A 23,191-nucleotide genomic window follows, 5' to 3' on the forward strand; every position below is an offset into this window, starting at 1 on the left:
AAGGCGGGGGGGGGGAGAGGGCGGGGTCAGTGTGTTAGTGTGGTCATTATATTTGTCCTCTCTTTTTAAATCCGGGGAGGGAGGGGGGGGGGCAGCTAAGAACATTTCAGACATTTGTATGAGGGAAAAAAAAGAATGATTGTAATCATAAGGGTGCTTATTAAGAGGAAACTGTCTTTCAATAACAACGTACACAACTGTCAAGGTATTACAGTACATTGTCTGTGAGACTGTGTGCGTGTTTATGTATGGTTCTTTACAGTGTGTGTGTGTGTGCGTGTGTGTGTGCGTGTTTCCCCATCGCATTACAGATTTTTTTTTCTTTGTCCATCCATCATCATCCATCCTTTTCACCTTCGCCCACATCTTTATGGCAGCAGGAGTTTCACCTGTGTTCCCTTTCATTTAACCACAGTGTACTGTGTGCATAAGCACATGTTGTAAAAGCCTGAGTCAGGGTCGGCAAGGTCACTACAGACTGCCTGCTATCAGCTCTATGTAGCATTTTTTTTTTTATTTCCTGTTTTGTTTGGATTACATGACAGCTTCCAAGCCACAATGTCTCAATATGCCACCCCTCTGTGGCCGACTGTAGTATTGCTCAAAAGTCAAATTATGCTGATGTGATGATGTTTTTCTTATTACTTCAGTTGTGCTCGATAGTTCTGATCACACTGTTTCTTTGACATAAATGTGTTCTTATTGATGAACATTTGAAGAAGAGGAAGAAAAGGTGTTTTAATGGATTTTTAAAACTTCACATTTCCTTTCTGATTCCATCAGGAGGAACGCTGAATGATTATATTCTAATTATTGCAGTTGAAAATCTAAAGTTTCGCCTCGCACCTGTTTTGTGCACACAGTACACCGTCTAATCGTCTATGACAGCTGCTCCTTTACTGTAAGTGAATGTTCTTCAGATCTGAATCTTGGCTCGTTCATTATTTTTGATTTGATTTCAATTACAAATTACAAAAAAAAAAGATTTTCTTAAGAAGCCCAGTACCATAAGCTCTACCTCGTATAAATCGTCTACTAAAGTCTAGTTCAGAGGTAATTTCTCTACTGTACTCAACCCTGCACTCTTCTCAGATTATTAGTTGATTATTACTGGTTAATCGATTTATGTCAAAAGTCCTAATCGCTCTCTACATGTCATAGGGCTGTGTAGGAGCCCCAGTCTGAATGTACATCTATGATTTTACACTCACAAATCAAATAATCCATGTGCACTACTGTCAAACCTGGGATTTACTAGATATTTGTTGTTTTTCTGTGTGCGGAGAATGCATTTATTCTAGTTGTGTTACAGTGTTCCGTTTTTTCGTCTTCGGTTAAAACATTTATAAGATTTGTGCCGTGTGAGGTGTTACAATATTAGCATGTGTAACTTCAGAGAATCCATCCTTGTTTAATGTATAACTACTCAAAGAGGTTATACACACACGTGTGTTGGTTTTTTTGACGTCATATTCTTGCAGCATGATCCAAGAGGTGTTTTTTTTTGTTTTTTAGTCCAGACACTGAATTTGTTTTTGTTTGTTGATTTTTTTTTCTTTTTTTCTTTTTTCATTTCTAACATTTGTTTCATGATCACATCATCTTTTTGAAACAACGCATCAGTTCTTCACAACATATCAGAGTCCACCAAATATATGCCTTACTACTGTATTATAAAAATGCTTTACTGTGTATCAATAAAGCACGCAGTTATGTTGATATGACTCGCCTCCTTGATTCCATCAAACCTCTCACCACTCACATTAAAAATTGGTTCACTCATTCATTCATTTATTAATTTATGGACCCTCATGCTGACATTTTTTTAAGTTTAGTGACATTTCTTCTGGCGCCATCTTCAGGTCAAAATTCTAACCCACCTAGTTCGGTTGCCAACTAAAGCCATTTACATCCGCTCTAAAAAATAATAATGAATTATGAACAACAATAATAATAATAATTACGAAACTTGCAAAATGCCAAGATATACGCCAAATCCAAAATGGCCTACTGCCTGTTGCCTGTCGGGCCGGACAATGTTTTTTTGCGAAATTGCAAACTAAATTTCAGCCTGTTTCACCTGTGGGGGCACCACTGAGCCATTTTGCATTAGTTTTTCGCAAGTCCATTATTTTATCAAATTTTTCAGCAGTTCTGGTTTGTGTGGCAATTTTCGTCCGTTTTCACGCACGTTTAGCGGGTCAAATTTGAATGTCATCGGCCCCTGTGTGCTCAGTTCCTAGGGTCCTTGCATCCTTAGTGCTCAGTCCCTAGTGTCCTCATTGCACCCTATGTACACGTTCCCCGATTCATGCAATTACAATAGGGTCCCTAATAAGAAGAATTTGAGCAATTTCATAGGGAATAACTCCTTCAGTTTCAATAGGGTTCGTGCACAGTCATGCTCGAACCATAATAATACACTTTATTTCTTAGATGTGTTGCAGAACTCTCAAGGGCACCTCACAAACACAATAAATAACAGATAGTGCATGTATGGACTAATTTGCTGTTGGGAGCCTCAGTGCTTCTCTACGGGTGCTTGGGTCAAACCCTCCACATTCCGATCAGAGCGTGCCGGAATGACTTCATCCTGTACGCGTACAGGATTGGGTTCAGGGCCGAGTTGGCATGGGAAAGCAAAATGGCTGCGAGTGTGAGGGACATGGGCACGTCGCACTGTGGGCAGAACAGCTGGACACAGTTCAGAATGTGGATTGGTAGCCAACACACTGTGAAGAGAAACAGGACCAGGAAGAGGGACGTGGCCTTCCGCAGCTCCTGACGGGTGCAAATGTTGGATTTGGCCGCAGTGGACTCTCCTGGATCAGGGTCAGTGGAAGCAGAAGTACAAAGAGCTGGTGTGATTCTGAATCCCAGCTTTGTGAAAATAGTAGTCGCTTTTGTGTCAATAACAAAATCAACACCAGCGTTGGCATTCCCAGACTTTGCTTCAACTCCACCTTGTCCACCGATGTCTCTTCTTGTCCTCACGTCAGGTTCATCTGCAGAAGCAAAATTCCTATTATCCTCTGTCCCAGTCCCGCTGTTGCCACCAGCAGCACTTTGAATTAATCTGAGCTGGCGACGAACAGTGAGGAAGATGTGGCCGTAGATGATGAACATGGCCAGCAGAGGCAGGAGGAGGAAGCAGAAGAAGTTGAAGTAGACCATGTAGCTCATGTCCACCACACAGGTGAAGATACAGTACCTGGAATGAGCAGAACAAAGGGCGGTGATATGGGCAAAACACAGTCTCTTCCCCCATTTCATCACCCTGACCTTTTGTCTTCTTTCTGTCTTTTATTTGCTGTCATATCTTTTATCTGTTATGTTATTTCCTTTTATTCATTCAGTCATGCCATGCACAATCCAATTTCCTGGCAACATGCTGTAACAAGAGGACGGGAGGGGGAAAGCCAATACGTTTGACCGAACAGATGCGTAAGATCACCTCTCCTGCCCGTGTGTCCATGACAACTAAATATTATTACACATATATTTCACCCCCTCTTACTTAGAGTGTGCTGGTTGCCTTGTCCAATCCATGAGTGGAACAGAACCGGAAATGGCCCCAATGCCCCAGGTGACCAACAGGACCCTTTTGGCATTCCTGGAGCTCATCATGCGCTGGTACTGGAAGGGCAGGAAGATGGCCATGTAGCGTTCTGCAGCGACAGCTAACAGGCTCAGGATGGAGCTCTAGAAGACAGCATAACACTTAAAAAATCCATAATATGTCTTTTTTACATTTTATTCACCAAAATAAACATTAATGTTACTATTACCCAACACTCATTTGTTGCTCCAGATAAAAAAAACCATACAACTGTATTCTAGTAGATTTGTTGGCCATGTGACCGATGTTTAGAAGCGACTTATATCAAAAATGTACGCTATGTCATCTATGACCACAAGAGGGCACAATTGTGACAATTGAGCGCTGCTACTGCACTGCAAAATATGGCACATGAGTGAATTGCAGGTCCTGTGGTGAACTGTTTGTACCTGTGTGAGGACCATCAGGATGCTGAGCAGCGCCAGGCAAAGAGGAAGGTTATAGCGAGGTTTCCCCAGGTCTGTCAGCACTGCACAGGGAATGGCCACCAAGCCCACCAGAATGTCCGCCACTGCCAGCGACACCTTCACACATATATATATATATTTTTTTTTTTTTATTTTTTTTACTGCATCTCGGTACGCACACTATTTGAATACTGTGTGACTGACTCATTTTCCCCACCAGAAAATAATTGGTGATGGTGCGGAGCTTCTTGTTGCAGATGACAGCGAGGCAAACCAAAGTGTTTCCACTGATAGCCAGCACAGCGATGATGAGCTCGGTTGCGATGTACACCCCTTTAAGTCGGGGGAGGAACCCAGAAGGCACCTCTGCCGTACAGAGGCCGGTAACATTCATGAATACAGATCCCACAGACACCTGGTAAATAGGATGCACATTGTGCGACATAGAATTATAATCAGGAGTTCGTAAACCGATCAATCATTTTTAGCTCATGGGTACCCAAGAGCTGCTGGGCTACTGTTGCTGAACTATTGTTTTTAGTGGCTCTGTTTGTACTTGCACTTGCCAATTTGACCAACAGAGGCCGCCAGAGGCTTGTTGCGTGAATGGGGTGAAGTCTGCCAGTGCCTGAACTGTTGTTTAACTGTTTTCACTGAGGTAAAGTCACATAGAAACCTGAATTATACGTTTAATTTAATTATACTTCCTGTCCAGCAAGTATAACTATGATGTATAACACACAGATAATTATTACTGAACCATACCAAGTGTGGACAGTAGTTGGGCAAATGCAAATGCCCCCCAATGCCTTTCATGTTTTCTTTGTAACACAAAGACAGCTGCATGCAGGGGAGCCACAAATCTCACTTTCACACTGATTAACCAACCTGAATTTAGCCCGGCACCAGAAGAAGGTGTAAGAGATATGAACAGAGTGAGCAGCAGTGGTTATTATCATTATTATTATTATCATCATGAAGGTGGGCCTGAGCAACGGCTGAAAATGAGTCCTGATAAGAGACAATAACAATCACACAGATAAAGAACAACAGCAGTGTGCAGACCTCTGTGATCCCTGTTGACACAAAGCAGTAGAGCTTCTCGCCTCCTGCCTGTTGCTGTGCACACATATAAACAGAAGGATACAGTCAAATGAACTCCCTCTAAATCAACAGCATTCGTTTTAGATAGGGAGAGCTAATTAAAGCAGAAACACAGAATACAAAACCTCATTTAGGGAACAATGAATCATCAGGGACTGCAATAAAAATGTATAATAATTGAGACAATGTGGGGAGGAGGAAGTGGCTCAACCTTAATTGATTTTTTTTTTTTTAAAGCAAGCCCTAGGTTGTGATATGCATGTTTCGCATACGGTGTAAAGCTGAATTATTGAAGCAATTAAAGTATTACATTGATAATCAGCTATTTAATTAGCTATGCTTGCTTGCATATATACATATTATTTATAAAATATCCTTCTGGCCTTTTTTAGGCTGATATTATATGCAAGAAAATGCATTGGTATATGCAGTTTATTGTATTTGAAAATAAATAGAATAATTGATGTTAGGAAAGGATTGTTGGTTGTATTTGTTGTTGTGCACCTGCCTTTTTTGCCTGTTTTCTCTACATATTTGGCTTGATATAACCTTTAAGCCTGTCTCCAAGCAGACATTTTAATTCTGGACCAAAAAAAAAGTCAGACTATCTGGTTATCCGTAGAAAAACTGCTTTAAAAATAGTTATTTTCTATCGCAGCCTCCTCCATTGTCCTTTTTGTACAGTCCCCTTTCATAATTGACCTGAAAAAAGGGCACAATAATTTACTGCAAATTACTTCTACCAAGGCAGATTCCACCTAGATCAGTATTTTCCCGGAGAAACTCACCTGCACTCGGCTTCAGGCACAGTTGTCTGTCAGTGTGTTGTACAGGACACATAACAGTCTGGTCTTATGGATGAGATGGATGATGATCACAGTTCAGAAACAGGAAGAGTATGATTAGCTCTCTCTCTCTCTCTCTCTCTCTTATAGCAACAAAAGATAACACGTCATACTGGAGCCTGATGAATAATCAGCAGCAGTCACCTCACTGCACTGGGTCTTTGTGAACTGGAAAAGCAGATATGCTTTGACGCAAATCCCTGACCAGTTTTGGCCTAAACAAACAAGTCAAATTAAATTCCACTTCAGTTACTCATTCACATAAATAAATAATGGCACAATAGCTCATGTGCACTTTAAACAAATGACAAAAAAGTGGTGCTCATGTTAGGTTTGACTGTAAGGCAGGTCAAAATATCTAAAAAAAATCGAGTTCGATTTTATGTTAAATTACTGGCAGCTGTGGTTGCCAGAATTCTACTGAGACAATAACACGCTGCAAATTGTTCAACGTTTATTTCATGAACTCGTTGAAAATCTGCATTTGATGGTTGGAAATGGAAAGTAAGGAGGGAGAGAATGATTTATACAGGTTGGCAAAACAGAGAGATCGAGATGGGAAAAGACGTCCAACAGGTTCAGGTGATTAAGGATAGAGAGGGACATGTGTTGACAGGTGCCACAGAAGTAATGGGAAGATGGAAAGAGTATTGGATGAGGAAAATGAAAGAGAGCAAAGGGTCAAAGAGGTGATTATTGAGGACCATAAAGTAGCAGCTATTAGTAAAGGTGAAGTGATGAGGGCAGTTGGTCCTGATGATATACCTGTGGAGGTATGCAAGTGTCTAGGAGAGGCGGCAGTAGAGTTTCTGGTAAGACTATTCAACAGGATCTTAGAGAGTGAGAGGATGCCTGAGGAATGGAGAAGAAGTGTGATGGTGCCCATTTTTTCAGGGAGATGTTCAGAATTGCAGTAACTATGGAGGAATAAAGTTGATGAGCCACACAATGAAGTTATGGGAAAGAGCCGTGGAAACTTGGGGCTCTCAGTCTTCTTGTTTGCAGTGGTGATGGACAGGCTGACAGATGAGGTTCGACGGGAGTCCCCATGGACTATGATGTTTGCAGATGACATTGTGATCTGTAGCGAGAGCTGAGACCAGGTGGAGGAAAAGCTCGAGAGGTGGAGATATGCTCTCAAAAGGAGAGGAATGAAGGTTAGTCGAGAGGTGTATTTTAATTACTTCGGGTCAACATTCCAGAGCAGTGGAGAGTGTGGAAAAGAGGTGAAGAAACGTGTTCAAGCTGGTTGGAACGGGTGGAGAAAAGTGTCTGGGGTAAATGTGTGATAAAAGAGTATCAGCCAGAATGAAAGGAAAGGTATACGACAGTGGTGAGACCAGCGATGCTGTATGGTCTAGAGTAGTGGCACTGAGGAAAAGACAGGAAGCAGAGCTGGAGGTAGCAGAGATGAAGATGTTGAGGTTATCTTTGGGATTGGCAAAGATGGATATGATCAGGAATGAGTTCGCTGTGGCGACCCCTGAAGGGAGCAGCCGAAAGGAGAAGAAAAATCTACAGACTCTGACAGTTTATCAGATATAATGTCATATATCCAGAAGGTTAGAATATTTTGACATTCTCAGGTTTTTTATCTAACCCTTCACTCAGTATGATTTCAGTAGGCCACCACCATGTGACAGTATTTACACATGTGGGCTTTCCTTTGTAAATTTGCCAACAAAGTAGGCTACAATGCAAACTGCTGTATAGCATCAAGGAATAAGAAATTCCCTGTTAGACTTTTTTGACGTTGGTGGTTTAAGTTAAGTTAAAGTTGACTTGTTTATTACCTTCGTTAGTTATGAAAATAAACATATATGCGTCGACGCATTGTTCATATTAAGAATTTTGGTGTGTTTAGTCTCATTCTTCACCATGAGATGTCGCTAAACTACTAGTTTTGTATTTGCCCAACCCGGAAGTGTAAGCGGGTCGCCGGGCGGAAGTAGTAATGGTGTCGCTTTGAAGAGATAGCATGTTGTGATAAATGTAAACATGTCGGGCTTCAGCGCTGAGCTCATTGACTACCTGGAGGGTAGAATCACTTTTGAGGAGTTTGACAAGAGAAGAGATGAGCGAAAGGAGAAGGTAAATCACATTCAGTGTATCTTGTTTATATTCACTGTTTAGGAGCAGAGCTGGCCTTATGTTAGCCATGCTGCCTCTGACAGTTCTGCTTCGTCCCTCAGGAGGGTGAAGTCTCAGGTGAGGATGTGGAGGATAAGGCTCAGCCGTCAACCTCAGCACAAATCATCCCCAAGATAGGTAAATTAATTAATTATTTTTTTCTAATGTGGGCACGCTCAACTTTGAAGCTGCCTTCATGCACTTGCATCAGACCCTCCTCTGCCTCACTTTCACCTGACATCTGGCTTCCTTCATTCACTATTCAAATAAACTCTGACTTACTGTCTGTTTGCAAGAACAAAAATGTGTTCTTAACAAGTCTGGTGTATACATGGATGTGATGTCAATGTTTAAGTGTGTTTAAGTTTTGGGCGATTGACAGGAAGGGAAAAATGAAGTGGGAAAAGCAGAGTGATTGGATCACTCAGGTCAGATGTAAATACCAGGTGTGAGTGGGGTCAATATGAAAATAAGCTGAATAAATATAAAATAATGTTCTTCGTAAACTGTCCCCTTCTAGTTGAGGAGGGAGTCAGCCCAGGAGTCCAGCTGGCTTTTGCCTCCATACTGGGAGAAGCACCACAACCACCATCATCTGGAGAGGAGGAAGAAGATGAGGAGGAGGAAGAGGATGAGGAGGAGGAGGAGCATGAGGATGAGGAGGATAGCTTGAGTTATGTGGATGATGAAGATGATGAGAATTACACGATAGAAAACGAGGTGGGGGTAAAGAGAAATAAGTTGAAAGAGGGCCTGACAGAGACGAAGCACAGGAGAGGGGGCAGAAAGGGAAAAGGAGTGCAGCAGAATAAGAAAATGGTGATGGAGATGGAGATGGAGGATCCGACAGTGGGAGATGTGTTCGCGCTTGAGATGGAGCTGGATCGAGAAAACAAGAAGATGATGAGGGTGAGAAGGATGATGATGATGATGATAAACAATTGTGTCCACTCTAGGTATGATAATCTGCATCAGTTAATGAGTGTTTGTTTGTTCAGGAGCGACGTCATCGCAGTAAGCTGCCTCGAGCTCTGAGAGGCCTGATGGGAGAAGCCAACATCCGCTATGCCAGAGGAGAGAAAGAGGATGCCATTTTAATGTGCATGGAGATCATCAGACAGGGTATGTACCGTTGTCATTCTTTGAAGAATGCCAATGTTCAAATCAATCGCTTTGTAACTAATGTGCAACTACTCCTGCAGCTCCTCTGGCTTATGAGCCTTTCTCCACGTTGGCGATGATCTACGAGGATGAGGGTGACGTGGACAAAGCACTGCAGTTCAGTCTGATCGCGGCTCACCTTAACCCCTCAGACTGTGACGAGTGGATCAGACTGGCTGAGTTGTCACTGGAGCAGGACAACATCCGCCAGGCCATCGTCTGCTACTCCAAAGGTCACACTCGTGCCACTGGCACATGTTCTTTACTGTTTATTTCCATCCATTCATTATCTAGCGCTTTATCCTCCACTGGAGGGTCGCGGGGGATGCTGTACCTATCTCAACTGACATAGGGCGATAGGCGGGGTACACCCTGGTAAGTTTGCCAGTCCATTTACCTAATCCCCATATTGCATGTTTTTGAACTGTGGGAGGAAGCCGGAGAACCCGGAGAAAACCCCCACGCACACAGGGAGAACATTACTGTTTGTTTCACTTCAGTTAATTTATTACTTTCTCGAACAACAGCGTGGTTATCATTTCTTTGGACATCTTAAAGGTCCAGTTTGTAAACCTTAATGACATCTCATTAGATTGACAGTGCAAACTGCTTTGTTTGGCAGCCATCAAATATGACTCCACCAATGTGCGTTACCTGTGGGAGCGCTGCAGCCTCCAAATGCGTCTGGGCGAGCACAAGCAGTGCATGGATGGCTACCGCAGGATCCTGTCACTGCTGCCTCAAGAGGACGCCGAGCACTTTATGCAGCTCTCCAAGGACATGGCCAAGTATGTGGTCACACCCAATAGATTTATTTTCTCATATCTTTTTGAATAGGAGCAAAGAAACCAAGAAAATACACATTCACACACAAAGCTGAAAAGATATTATTGATTATTTTCTCCTTGCATTCAGAAATGGAACATGTAGTCTTCATATTTTTAATATAAATATGTGTGTCTGTCTATCCTGTGTAGGAGCTATTATGAAAGTAATGATATGACTTCAGCTCTGAGTGTGATAGAGGATGCTCTGGCACGACACCCCACTCTGGTCAGTGATGATTTCATCAACATGGCAGCTGAGCTCTACATCTCCAGCCGCCAGTACAACAAAGCAATGCAGGTGTGTGTGTGTGTGTGTGTGTGTGTGTGTGTGTGTGTGTGAGAGAGAGACATGGACTCACAATAAGTTTAAGTGTTCACTGAAAATATGTATCCTATCTGGGATGCAATTGTTATGGCCAAACCAAGGATTTCTTTGGATTTATTTGAAGACTTTAAAGCAGAATGTCCATGCTATAGTCAGGAGAATTTTATATCACTCCATACCACATAAAATGCCAATAATAAATCCCATGTTTTTATAACATTGTAATATTTTCTAAATGTTTTTGGTAAAGTGAGTAAAGTTAATTCTCTAAAAGCACAAAGTGATCACAATTACCTTGGCCTGGATAATAAAGCATTGTTTGTATCTTTTCCTAGGTCTTGGTCGACTTTGCTGGTATTACTTTGGTCAGGAATGAGTCGCAATCGGACTCCACAGCACAGACACAAGAGAACGAAGTGGCAGAGAAGACGACTGAGGAGCAGAAGGTGAAGAATGACGAAGGCACAAAAACTGCAGAGGAAGCAGCAGCAGGGGAGGAGAACAGTGAGTGATGTTATTTCCTCTCTTTGAACCCACACTGACCTTATGATTTTGATTGATAATAACATGGCAGTAGAAATAATTTTTACTGTGTGTGTGTGTGTGTGTGTGTGTGTGTGTGTGTGTGTGTGTGTGTGTGTGTGTGTGTGTGTGTGTGTGTGTGTGTGTGCTGTGTGTGTGTGCTGTGTGTGTGTGTGCTGTGTGTGTGTGTGCTGTGTGCTGTGTGTGCTGTGTGCTGTGTGTGTCCAGGCATAATTGAAAGTGTACAGGTTCCAGACTCAGTCCCAGTGGACCTCAGAGCCAAGCTGATTATCTGCCTCATACACCTCCACTCTTACACGCCCCTGGAGGTAAGCTGAACTTTCACAATAAAAAGCATGTCATGTCTGACCTGAGAATCTTAACCTTGTTCCACCCACTTGTAGAACATGGTGCAAATACTGATGGAGCAGAGTGTGGAGGAGATTGGCGACCTGTATCTGGACGTAGGTGAGGCCTACCTGGAGGAGGGCGAGTACATGTCTGCTCTGCCTCTGCTGTCTATGCTCGTCGTATCCGAGAAGTACAACCTGGCTGTGGTGTGGCTTCGACATGCAGGTAACATTCAAGCAATACAAGCATCTTTTTAAAAAACGGTTAACTAAACATAAAACTGGAAAACAGTGAGGCATTAATATTTCTTTCTCATCACACCTTCCTTTCAGAATGTCTGAAGGCGCTGGGCCAAATGGAGGCAGCAGCAGAAAGCTACACTAAGGTGGTAGAGATGGCTCCACAACACCTGGAAGCCCGGCTCTCATTGGCCACCCTGCAGCAGCAGCTGGGCCGACCTGAGCGTGCTCTAAAGGCCCTGGAGTCCATGTATGACACCGACACGCTATCTCAGGATTCATCAGCTGCACAGAAGGCAATGAGCTCCATATTTTTAATGGGTCAACCACAGACTGAATTTGCAGTTAGCCACTAGGGGGCAGCTTTGCTGTATTCAAAAAGAACTCTTAAATATGAACCTACTTCACATTGGATTTATAACAATAACCAGTTTCCTTTGGTGTTTATGATCTCATCTGCTATTTTCAGGTCTTCTTAAATAGCCGTTTTGTAAATTATATTTGATGAAAATACATGATAAAATGAAAAAGCACTCGTGAAAGGTTTTAAAAATATTATGCAACCTCAATTGTTATATATGGATTATGGGGTTTGTGCAGTCAACATTTGTCAAATATGTAAATTTAAATGGTCTGTATTCAGAAAGTGCTTTTCTGCTCTTTGTGCTCATACAGCACATCTATGTGCAGAGCTTTTTCTATTACCTATCTGTCATGCTCATTCATACGTTGCCAACACAGCCATGAGGAGCAAATTAGTGTAAAATGTTTTGCTCAGGGACACATCGGCATTTAGACTAGAGGAGCTGGGTATGGAACCGATAACCTTCCCGCTGTGCACTAATTGGTATGTTTGCTCCTGTGGTTGTAGGAACTGAAGCTGCTTTTACATCGTTCCACTTTGCTGAAAACTCAGGGACAAATCCAGGATTACTTGGATGCTATGATTTCCATGATTTCCATGCTGCTTAAGGTAACAAACACACACACACATAATTATAACACATGTATGTCAGGATAAGAGACATTTCACTAAACCTTTAGGGGGTCCCAGACAAAGGTTAATAATAATAATAACAATATAATAAAAAATCTCAAAGTATGAAGACGTTACAAAGGCTTGGACCCTGTACATAGACAGTCCTACAGATTCAAGTCGTTCCCACAAAGTCAGAATTTCTCAGGCCCTTGCCTCTTTTATTGACCCTGTTGCAATGCCCTTGACCTAAACCAAATATGTGTAATTCAAGTGTGTGTGTTTGTGTGTGTTCTAGGTGGCCATGCAGCGAGCTAAAGTGTGTGTACGCTCTATAAACATGTCAGGTGTGAATCACCTGAGGCTCCTGGCCCAAGATGTTCTGCCAGAAATTGCTGACCATGAAGCTGCATATCTGGACAATACTGGTACGTGTATATAATGGATGAATCTGGTTGTATGTTAGTGTGACTGTCTTAAGTCTGTGTGTATTATTTGTTTTCTGCTACCTGGTGAGCTGGCTGGTGAACGGAGGCTGTAGTTGGCTGAAACGGCACAGAACAGTTAGTGGGACATTGTTTGCAATCAGAACCTATGAACAGTTGCCATGTGTGGAGGAAATGCTGTTAGTTGCTTCCTTAAAGGCGGATATTTAAAGCTTTGCTTCACATAACTGAGGACAAAGTCCTGAAGCTAACACGCAGTGTGTTTTCAGACGACTTCCCTGCAGCCAGTAGTCGCTTTCAATATTACAACAATATAAAATTAACTGGAAATGGAAGTGCTGTTAAAAAGTTGTGAAATTACACCTGAAGGACGAACTATACAGAAACATAACTAATGTGATTTGAGTGTGATAATTTCATTGATTGTGCATGTCGGGAAATTTACAGTTTTCTTTTCTTTTTGGAAAATGGGCACCCCACCACCCAGGGTTTTGTTTCTGACCCAAAATCCAAAACCCTAAGTGTGTGATCATGTAAAAACAAGACAAAAAAAATGTATTTAATGTGAAATAAATTAAGAAAATTACGCTGAAAACGGTTGATTGATTTATCAACTAGACATTGCAGCTCTGTTTTTCAGCTTTTCATAGTGTGGTGTTGTACTTTCAGTTTTCATAAATTGACACACTAATTCTTCAGTGATGATGTAATGTATTGTTTCTGTGACCAGGTAAAACCAACGTTCTGTCCAAAGAGGACTGGTGGCAGCTGCTGGTGAGCTGCTTACGTACACTGGGTGAGGTGAAGCGCTACGAGGAGGCTGACCTGCTAGTGGAGTCTGCCATGGAGTTTTACTCATTTTATGACAACAAAGAGAAGAGAAAGGAGCTGGAGTTCTTCGGGCTTTCGGCTACCATCCTGGACAACAACCACTATAAGTCCTACAACTACATTAGGTAGGCCCAAGTGTTGGAAGTGATGTATTTGTGTGGAGCATTTTAAGAGAATTTTATTGGCAGACACTGAGCATGCTACCCATATGTTTGTATGTGTACAATTACTTTAAAATAAAGGCAGGAGGGAAGGAGAGAGTAAAGGAGTTCTTCATTTGCTCAAAGTTCACACTTTTTTTGTTGGAAACGTCATTGTGTCCAGCAATCAATAAATTAAGTTGTAGTAATATCGTATTCCTAATAAAGTTTAATGGTGGGTTCACTACAAATGCTGCTTTTTCATGTGACGAGATTAAGTACAAAGTCAATACAAAGATGCCAATAGACTCAAATTTTGCTCCAATCACTCAAGATTTTAATTTTAGAGCAGAATTAAAGTTTTTATTTTCCCCTCCTCTGCACAATAGATTAATGCTGATGGAACATGTGGATCTGCCTCAGCTGTGGAACATTTTCAACCAGGTGAACCTCTTATTTTCTGTGCAAAAATATTTATTCTGTGTTTGTGGACAACCCTTGCTCACACTTGTCTTTCATTTCCCATAGCTGACCATAACTTCTCATCACCAGCGGCACCATCGCTTCTGTCTGCGTATGATGTTGAAACACCCAGACAATCACGCCTTGTGTGTCCTCTGTGGACACAACGCCATGGTGTCGGGAAGCTTCAAACATGCTCTGGGTACAAAACACACACAATAAAGCCAGTGGTTCTCAAACCTTTTTATTCCAAGTACCACCTGAGAAAATATTGAGCTCTCAAATGGCACTTTTGCACTTGCACTTGGACCACTACATGGTCCAAGGGCAATTTGACTCGCCTCGATACGGCACGGTTATTTTGCATTTCCATTAGTGATAGTACCTGGTTCCTGGTACTTTTTTAGTACCTGCTCTGACGAGGTTCCAAGCAAGCTGACCTGATACTATGTATGACTATACTATCAGACTCCCAGCCACTGATTGGTCAGAGGCATGAGCAAGACATCCGACACATGAATCAAACCAAGCAATGCCGAAATCTAGATCAATTAAAAATACTAAAAACTCCTGAAAACGTATTAATCTCCAACATTTAGCAGCAGAGGCATCTGCTGTATTTAATGATAGCACACCAGCAGTGAGCCACATCACAACCCCTACCGCTGTATCTCAGTTCAGTGACAGATTTGGTCATGCTGAAGAACTGAATGATTCTGTAAACGCATCTTTTTAATGAACTGATTCTAATGATTCAGTTCCACTGAAAACAACTGCTTTACAAGTCCCTAGTTTGAGTCGCATGTAGAACAAAGTCACGGCACAGCAGTTTCATGCAGCCGTGCTTTGATGACTCCGCCCACATTGAGGAGGTGCTATATTGTAATGAAAAACCAACTGAGGCGAGGCATGGCAGGACCATGTAGTGGAAAAGTGGCAAAATGAACACCATTATTGCCAAAATTAAAATCATACTCCTCTTCCTCACATATACTTCAGACACTGATATGGTGACATTAGATTAGTAGGTTAGTAAATATTATAATACTTGTTAATGTTTTGTTATTTGTTTCATATTCTATGCAATGTAGCCAGAATTCCTCAGCTTTACTCCGAACATGCACACTGGTAGAACAGTACTTCTGATTTTCCTCCAGAAAAAACCACCAGAGGAAGCTTGCTTGTACACATACCACAGATTGACAACCATGGCTCTAAACAGTACAGTTTGGTTTAGTTTACACAATTATTTTCATTTAGATTAGGAAAAGTGTAAAGTTTACCAGAATAACCATTCCTCACTGTACTGTGGTGACCTGAGCTCATTGAAACACAGCTCACTCACTATTGGCTCTTCTGACTTAGTTGTCCACTGTTCCATGCATTTTTTGATAATCCTGTGCCTCAAGGCGGCCAGTGGTAACTGGCACTGATCAACACAGTTTGTAAATCAGCTTACAGAGCATTAGGACTTATTGGGCTGTTACTATGTTTTTTTGTTTTTTTTATCAGAGCTGCTCTCAATCTTACAAAGGTACTGTTTGCAGAATCCCCTCATATGGCTGAGTGTCAGGTTGTTTTATCCTGATGACACAGCTTGGTGTTTTTGGTTGGTTTTAGTTACACGAGTAAACGAAAAACAAGTAAATCACTATTAAGATATAACATTTAAACAGTTAATGAAATGACATCTCAATTATTCTTATTTCAGTAGCTACCTTTGCTTTTCTTATGATTAAGAAAAGTAGAAGTATATCCAGCAAATAATAATTGATATCTTGTTATCACTTTCAATCAAATTTGTTGAAAATATTTCATACACACTAATGTAACTTATTCCTTGTGTATCCTTAGGCCAGTATGTTCAGGCCTTCCAGAGTCACCCCAACAACCCGCTGCACAGCCTTTGCGTGGGTCTCACCTTTTTCCACATGGCATCACAGAAATATGTGGCAAAACGACATATCCTGGTGCTGCAGGTATATGGTTGTTTTAAACCCTCATTTTATATATTTAAAAAAAAAAAAGCATATTGTTTGTACATTATGACCTAGTGTGTGTTTTTTCAGGGTTTCTCTTTCCTGTGGCGGTACATTGAGCTGCGCGGAGAGTGTCAGGAGAGCTTGTACAATCTGGGCAGAGCACTGCATCAGATGGGCCTCACACATTTGGCAATACATTACTACCAGAAGGCACTAACGCTGCCTGTACTGCAACTGGAGGTAAACACACAAAGAGCACTGTCAAACCACCAAACTTATTCATTTATGTTCATTCCCACTCAACAAGAACATTATTAGGAACACCATGTTAGTCACGATTCTTGCATGGCTGGGGTCACTGGATCATTCCCATCTATTCTCTTTTTCACTTTCTTGTTCACATAATATCCTGTTTTATCTCTCTCCACCCTCTCACCACCCATCCTGCCTGCAGGGTATGGCCGATGACCAGGTGGATCTGAGACGAGAGATCACCTTCAACCTGTCACTCATCTACCAAGCCAGCGGGAACACAGAGCTGACTCGACACCTCATCAACACGTACTGTGTAGTTTGAACATGCGCTCAAATGTGGAGACTCGGGTTCATTTCCTGCACTTAAATTAATATGGAGGACAAAGAATCAGTCGTTCATAAAACACACTGAAATAAGGGTTAAACAAAATTTCTGCATTTATTTATTTATTTACAAATGTCTACATTTTACTGTTATTTCATCACAGTTTTCACACTTTTCTGAAAATATTTGTTTTGATTTATCAGTGTCATTAACTTTGGTGGTTCCAGCTATATTGTCAATAACAATTATGCACAGGAAAAAACATGTCGTCTTTGTTTTTTCATCCTCCATGCACCAACCGATCACTGCCTTGTTATGATATGTATGTTACATTAGTCAATCAGTGACGTTTCATAGATTTTCTCATGTATCTATTTTTGCAGCTTGCAAATCTCCATATTGAATGTAGACACCGTTTGTTATTATTATAACAAATATAGACAAATTATTGTCAACATCCTCAAAGTTGACTGGTTGTAACATATTTGTTTATTAAAGACTTGTATGTTTGTTAATTAAAGATTTTCTAGAAAATGTTTTCTTTTAATTGCTGACTATCCATGTGCATTTGAACATGTTTTTTTTTAATTCCCACAGAGAAGACAAGTGCCTTTAATTGTTGAAATACCTTTGTTTTGGTACCACGACCTACAGGATTGAATAAAGTCTACAGTTTTACATGTATTTATATATACTGTTATACTGTATCAGTCAGGATTTAGAGATTGGACTTGGCAAATATCATTTGGGGTCGTCCATAAAACATATCTGGTAGAAACGACTGGTTTATGTATTCAACAGCGTGCATTTCCCCTCCAAGTGAATTGAAACCATTCATGCACAGTGTATGTTTGCTTGGAGGGGGGTGTCGGGTACTTGTGGACACGTTAGTGTGGACCAGCGGGGGCGAACGCTGTTATTTTGTCGCTGAACTCCCTCAACAAGGCTCGCCTTTAAGCCCGTAAATTCACGTAAATGTAACAAGTACGCGAGTTAAATGACAGCGCGGCCGGCGGGTTTCATTTCTCCCCGGGAGGAAAGTGTGTGGAGCAGCGGAAACGGGGAGGCGGATGTAAAGCGGTGCAGCCAAATAAATAAGATATGAACTCGTCTTTCCACACAGTCACGGAGCATAGCGCGACGCTGCTTAGACATATATGACAAACTAGACTTTTATTTTCTTTTAGTGGAAAGCAAATGTTCTGAGCAGCGGGGCGTCGCTTTGAGCGGAGGCTGGATTACGGAAGTACACGGGCTCAGGAGGGCCGAATTCCGCTTGGACGCTGATGAAGGGTCGCTGGCGTTCGGACCGTAGGGAGGTCCGTCGTCCATTATTGAGCTTCTTGTTCGGGGGTATTTTTGGCATGAAGGCGGTGTCCTGAGCCTCCGTTTCATAGGTAAGAGCTGCCCGAGCTGAGGCTGTAAACACACTGTTCTACTGTGTATTTATGTACATGTCGTGTGGAGCTGCCAGCCTTGTTTATCACCATCACTGCCTTCATTGACGTATTTCATGTTTTCAAGCACAGGGTGTCTGTGTACGTTGTGCTGTGCTGCTAATGTTTTTATGTGTTTGAAGCGGCAACAGAAAAAAAAACAAAGGCACAATAAAACATTAACAACAACGTCAAAGTAAAAGCACTGAGCCTTGACAAAATGAGATGGAACATTCTAGAGCTGGACGAAAAACGCGTCCCTAACGACAGTATAACACGATAACGGTAATATTCGCGATACTTGACAAATAATTGTCAGGGTAAAGTGAAGAAAACAGTTAATTGTGGGCTAATTTAGCTGCTACATTGGTATAAAGTGGCCAAACTGTAAATATACAAATGAGGTCAAACATTCACAGTGATTATACTGTATATGTTATATCTATTGTGTTTGACACGATCAATTAATCTATCAGACTATTTCCTCAATTCATTTATTAGTTGTCTTATTCGGAATTGGCATACAAATACATGTGAAAAATGTTAGACGTAAATATTAAAAATGACAAAGATATTCAGTCATGCAAGAGCTAAAGAAATCAGCATTTAAGAAGGTAACGTCACAGAACATCTTTTTATCCTATATATATATATATATATATATACATATATTTAAAAAAAAAATTCTAATTGATTATCAAAATCATGTGCATTTCATTTTGTAAGTAATTAGTAATCGGTTAATCATTGCAGCCCTAGATTTCATAATGCATAAAACTATGCAATAATATACACTGAACCTTTGTTGTATTGCTACATTGTGAGTATCTTTGTTGTTGAGTTGTTTGCCAACCCTAGAAAACTACACACTCACACACAAAGTGAGGATAGTCAGTAAATCTAATCAGAGCTGTTAGTTTCCCAGAATAGCAGAACAGCTCATCCGCTATTTCCTCCCTGACAACATCATGGATGAGCTGACCCCAATTGTAATATAGCAATAATACTAATGCTAATAATGAATATAAAGCATCCAGTGTCAGCAAACTATAGACATATTGTATTGTATTGTATTGATTTGTTGGCATGTGGGAACTCCTCCTTACACATTTCCCTTAGATCTGTGACTAACAATTGAGATGTGCACACCCTCCACATGCATGTGTAGCAGTTTTATTTTGAAATGGACAGGATGTGACATAATTTTTCCTCGTCATTGCTCAGTTTTTTGACAAAGTAGATTAATGTAGGAAAGATACCATTTATCCTCTTCCCTCGTGGTATTCAACAGCATGGCAGGACGCCTGTGTCTTACTGAATAATGCTTCCGCTTCAGCAGGACAACCCTGAGTCCAGCTGAGTCTATTGGCTTGCTGCATCTTGGCATTATGCACCAATACAAGGGAGATTCTGAAGCTTGTTCCCAATTTAATTTAAATATCATCCATTTATACGATCTCTAGGGCTGCAGAGTTAATCACAGAACAATTGAATTTGCAGAATCCACATCATAAGACACTGCAATATTTTGATAAAGATAAAATGTGTCATAACAGCACTATGATGGAATTGTGCAGTGCTGCACAATGTTTTTCCATAAATGTTTTTAAATGAAAAAATAATAACTTTTACCAAATATCAATTATATCTCAATTGCGATGTTTGTCAAATTAATCTCAGCATGATTTTCTTTCAATGTTGTGCAGCGCTAGTTTTCTCTATGCCTGTCCTTTTAATGAATTCAGCTCTACTCATTCTGTTTTGCATCTAAGAGCCAAAGACCTTTTTTATTTGCTCTTGGATAGAACTGGCAGCCTTAAGTGACCTCACCAATGCCTCCATATGCTACTCTTACAGGAAGTCAAAGCCTCCATTGCCCACTCACTTCCTAATGTGTGGTTTAAAATAAAGATGTGGCAGATTGTTCTTCACATACAGTCTCAACTGTCAGAGAGTGGCCACATCAGAGCAGAATTTTACCTCCCTGATACATGACACTTCCGCTTCCACTTCTTTCGTCCTTGTGAGACTGAATGATAGGAAGTCACAATCAGAATTTAAAGGTTATTTAATTGGTTTGGGGAGACTCTTTTTTCAGCTTTGGGGAAATCTGCCATGTGACAGGACATTATATATTTTGGGGATGGAATGGGGGGGGGGGTCCTATTCAGTGCTCTACTATGCAGTTGTGTGTTATCACCCCTTCTGTGGAAAGTTTGCTACTTAAACATTGGTAACAACTGCCTATGCTGCAAAGATTAGAAAATGTAAAAGAGTCTAAAAAAGACACTGATAGTAAATGCAAATGCAAGTAAAGCATGTGTAATAGACGGAGTCTCACAGAAATGAAAAAAATAAAATCAGGTCATCTGTTGTGAATGAAGTGCATATGTCTGACTGTCACGGAGGTTGTAGCCTTTATTTATGGTTACGGCAAAGGTTATTGTTTCGTCCAGGAAGAAGCAACTACTAGTCCGGTGTTTCGCAATCCTGATCTTCGGGGACCCCTGCCCTGCATGTTTTAAATGTTTCCCTGCTCGAAAACACCTGATTCAAATAATCAGCTCGTCATCCAGCTCTGCAAAAGCCTGGCAACAACCCACTCATTTGAATCAGGTGTGTTGGAGCAGGGAAACATCTAAAACATGCAGGGCAGGGGTCCCGGAGGACCATGATTGGGAAACAATGTACTAGCCTCATGACGTATGCATGGATACCCAAGCCGCACACTTTATAAGGACATCAGTTCTCCTTAATTAACTCTTGTTAAACTATTAACACTGATAACTATTTTTCATAATTCAACCATTGAGGTTTATTTTGAGGCCCATGGATAGCTTTAATAGCCTGTGTGTTGTGGTCAGTGTCCTTTAGTAAATATCAACATTTTTGCCCCATTTTAAAAAGAAACACTGTTTTTACTTATTATACATCTATTTATAAAATGTTTACACCATATCATCAATAACGCAATAATAATAATAAAAACAACTTTACCCTATTTACTGCATTGTTTTTACCATGTCAATAGACTTGACCAAGCCTGACAGTCGTTTTTGGAATTTTTGTCCAAACCTCAGACTTGATGGGTTTTGTTTGTCTTAGTTGTCATTTATGTCTCCTCTACCGCCATGGTTTCAATGGACAGATTATAATTTCTGCCTCTAGGGGTGTCTCAGTCAAAACAACAAAATACCAAGTTTAATGACACTGGTAAGCAGTGAGGGAATCATTTGACTGTCAACAACACACTGGCTAAAGAGTAATACTAAACATTTCCCTCCTCACTGTTTTGAGGGGATACATTAGCACAACCGCCCACTGAGTCTGTTACCTTGAATAGAAATATGGATGGGTAAGCCTTTTGTTAAGCGTCACAGATCTGCTTGTCCCTGCTGGCAGCCATGTTTTCACCGAGAGCATGCCTGCCTCAGTACCACTGCTTCTTAGTACAAGGAGAGCTTATTGAGTATATAAATGACAGATGAGCCCAGCCCTTATTTTTGCAGTCATCTCTGACTAATGTTTTTTTTTTCCCCAAAGTGTGTAACATGTACTCAGCTTGTGGAAGTCTAACTGTCAGGTCTGTGTGTACTTTGGTCTGCACAATGTTAGATGTGATGTATACGCACACACTGAACTGGCACAGAGAAATGAGATGGCTGTGTTGAGGACAGCCAGGAAGCTGTCGCCTCATTGTTTTCCAAACACGCTGCAGTTATTTCAGTACCATGTGTGTGTGTGTGAGAGAGATAGTTCTCCAATCTCAAAAGTTGGCTTTTGCACAAACCTTTACCACAGTTATGCAATACAATTACACTTAATTGACCTTTGTCGTGAGAATCCGCACAGCACCCAACCAGAAATCCTGTAAGTCAGCAGAGCAGCAGTAAAGGGGACAGTGTGTATTTTTTCCCCATGTCTGCCTGTGTCCGTCTCTTCTGTGTTGCCACAAAGTCTGGCGACTTTTAAAGAAATAGCTCAGGTTTTTCTAGTGTGGTTGTATGGGCCCTGTATCCACCCCCTCTGTCAAGATGGAGAGCCAGCTAAAGGGGACACAAGGAAAATTCACCTAGCTCACCTAGACATAATTATGTCACCTTAAGTCTATGCTTTCTTAAGAATATGTTTGCCTCTTTAATGTTGCCATGAGCCCCCCCACCAAAGTCTGAAGAGAATACCAGCAATTTTACATCATGGCAGACAGGAGTATTTGATCCACTGCTGCCTCCATCAGTAAATGAATATGTTATTTTGTGACCTGTGCATTTGAACTCTTTCATTCAGATTTTAATTAAGTGTCACAAACTGTCACAAATTAGCAGTCGACCAGTAGTTCCAGTTTTCCTGCGAGCTAAAAACACACATTTTTGCTATGGACTTTGGTGTGGTTTAGGTAAGCCTTACATTGAGTGACAGAAATACATCTTTCCCTGTGTCCCTGCTTGCAGCCATGTTTTCAGTAGGAAAACATCTGTATCTCAGGGTAAGGGGCACACACAGTGCAATCAGGAGTATTGACTGTTTGCTAGTACCTGATATAACACCACCTAAAAACATAAATTATCCATTTAATGCACTTCTTACACCGTAGCTCCACCATGTTTATTTAGCAGATGAAATGGCTGTATTGTTTCCTTCTTTACATCTAAATATTGCTTCATGCAGTGTTCAAGCTCTTACACTTGCATAATCCAGTTATGTAGCCTGTACTGAAGAATGCCAGCATTATTTTTGATCTCAGCAGTGAGGTTTGGACTCGTCCTGTCCAGCCCACAAATGTTAGGTCTTTATAGGAAACACTTGTG

General features: G+C 41.1%; 3 protein-coding genes across 4 annotated transcripts in view; 2 read left to right on the forward strand and 1 right to left on the reverse strand.

Annotated features, from left to right (window-relative positions):
• Window positions 1-2,547: 2,547 nt before the first annotated feature.
• On the reverse strand, window positions 2,548-4,420 carry LOC310935192 (adenosine receptor A1-like; the record flags this gene model as incomplete). The annotated part of the gene is made up of 4 exons (XM_083899044.1): window positions 2,548-3,211; window positions 3,518-3,702; window positions 4,009-4,143; window positions 4,244-4,420. The coding sequence occupies 4 exons, from the start codon at window positions 4,418-4,420 to the stop codon at window positions 2,548-2,550; spliced, it is 1,161 nt and encodes a 386-aa protein (XP_083755170.1).
• Window positions 4,421-7,937: 3,517 nt separating this feature from the next.
• On the forward strand, window positions 7,938-17,251 carry gtf3c3 (general transcription factor IIIC, polypeptide 3). The gene is made up of 19 exons (XM_083894459.1): window positions 7,938-8,066; window positions 8,168-8,243; window positions 8,626-9,014; window positions 9,104-9,227; window positions 9,308-9,499; window positions 9,889-10,054; window positions 10,244-10,391; window positions 10,754-10,922; window positions 11,169-11,269; window positions 11,345-11,516; window positions 11,624-11,826; window positions 12,402-12,503; window positions 12,805-12,934; window positions 13,683-13,908; window positions 14,313-14,367; window positions 14,452-14,587; window positions 16,240-16,364; window positions 16,455-16,607; window positions 16,822-17,251. The coding sequence occupies exons 1-19, from the start codon at window positions 7,974-7,976 to the stop codon at window positions 16,942-16,944; spliced, it is 2,883 nt and encodes a 960-aa protein (XP_083750585.1). The 5' UTR covers window positions 7,938-7,973; the 3' UTR covers window positions 16,945-17,251.
• Window positions 17,252-18,229: 978 nt separating this feature from the next.
• Window positions 18,230-23,191, forward strand: part of hecw2b (HECT, C2 and WW domain containing E3 ubiquitin protein ligase 2b) — a 30,267-nt gene continuing 25,305 nt past the window's right edge. For both annotated transcript variants that reach the window (XM_083889957.1, XM_083889958.1), the window contains exon 1: window positions 18,230-18,344. The gene's annotated coding sequence lies outside the window, so the exon portion shown is untranslated. The remainder of the gene's footprint in view (window positions 18,345-23,191) is intronic.

This window comes from Microchirus variegatus (genome assembly GCF_963457635.1).
Source record: "Microchirus variegatus genome assembly, chromosome: 1".
Classification (NCBI taxonomy): domain Eukaryota; kingdom Metazoa; phylum Chordata; class Actinopteri; order Pleuronectiformes; family Soleidae; genus Microchirus; species Microchirus variegatus.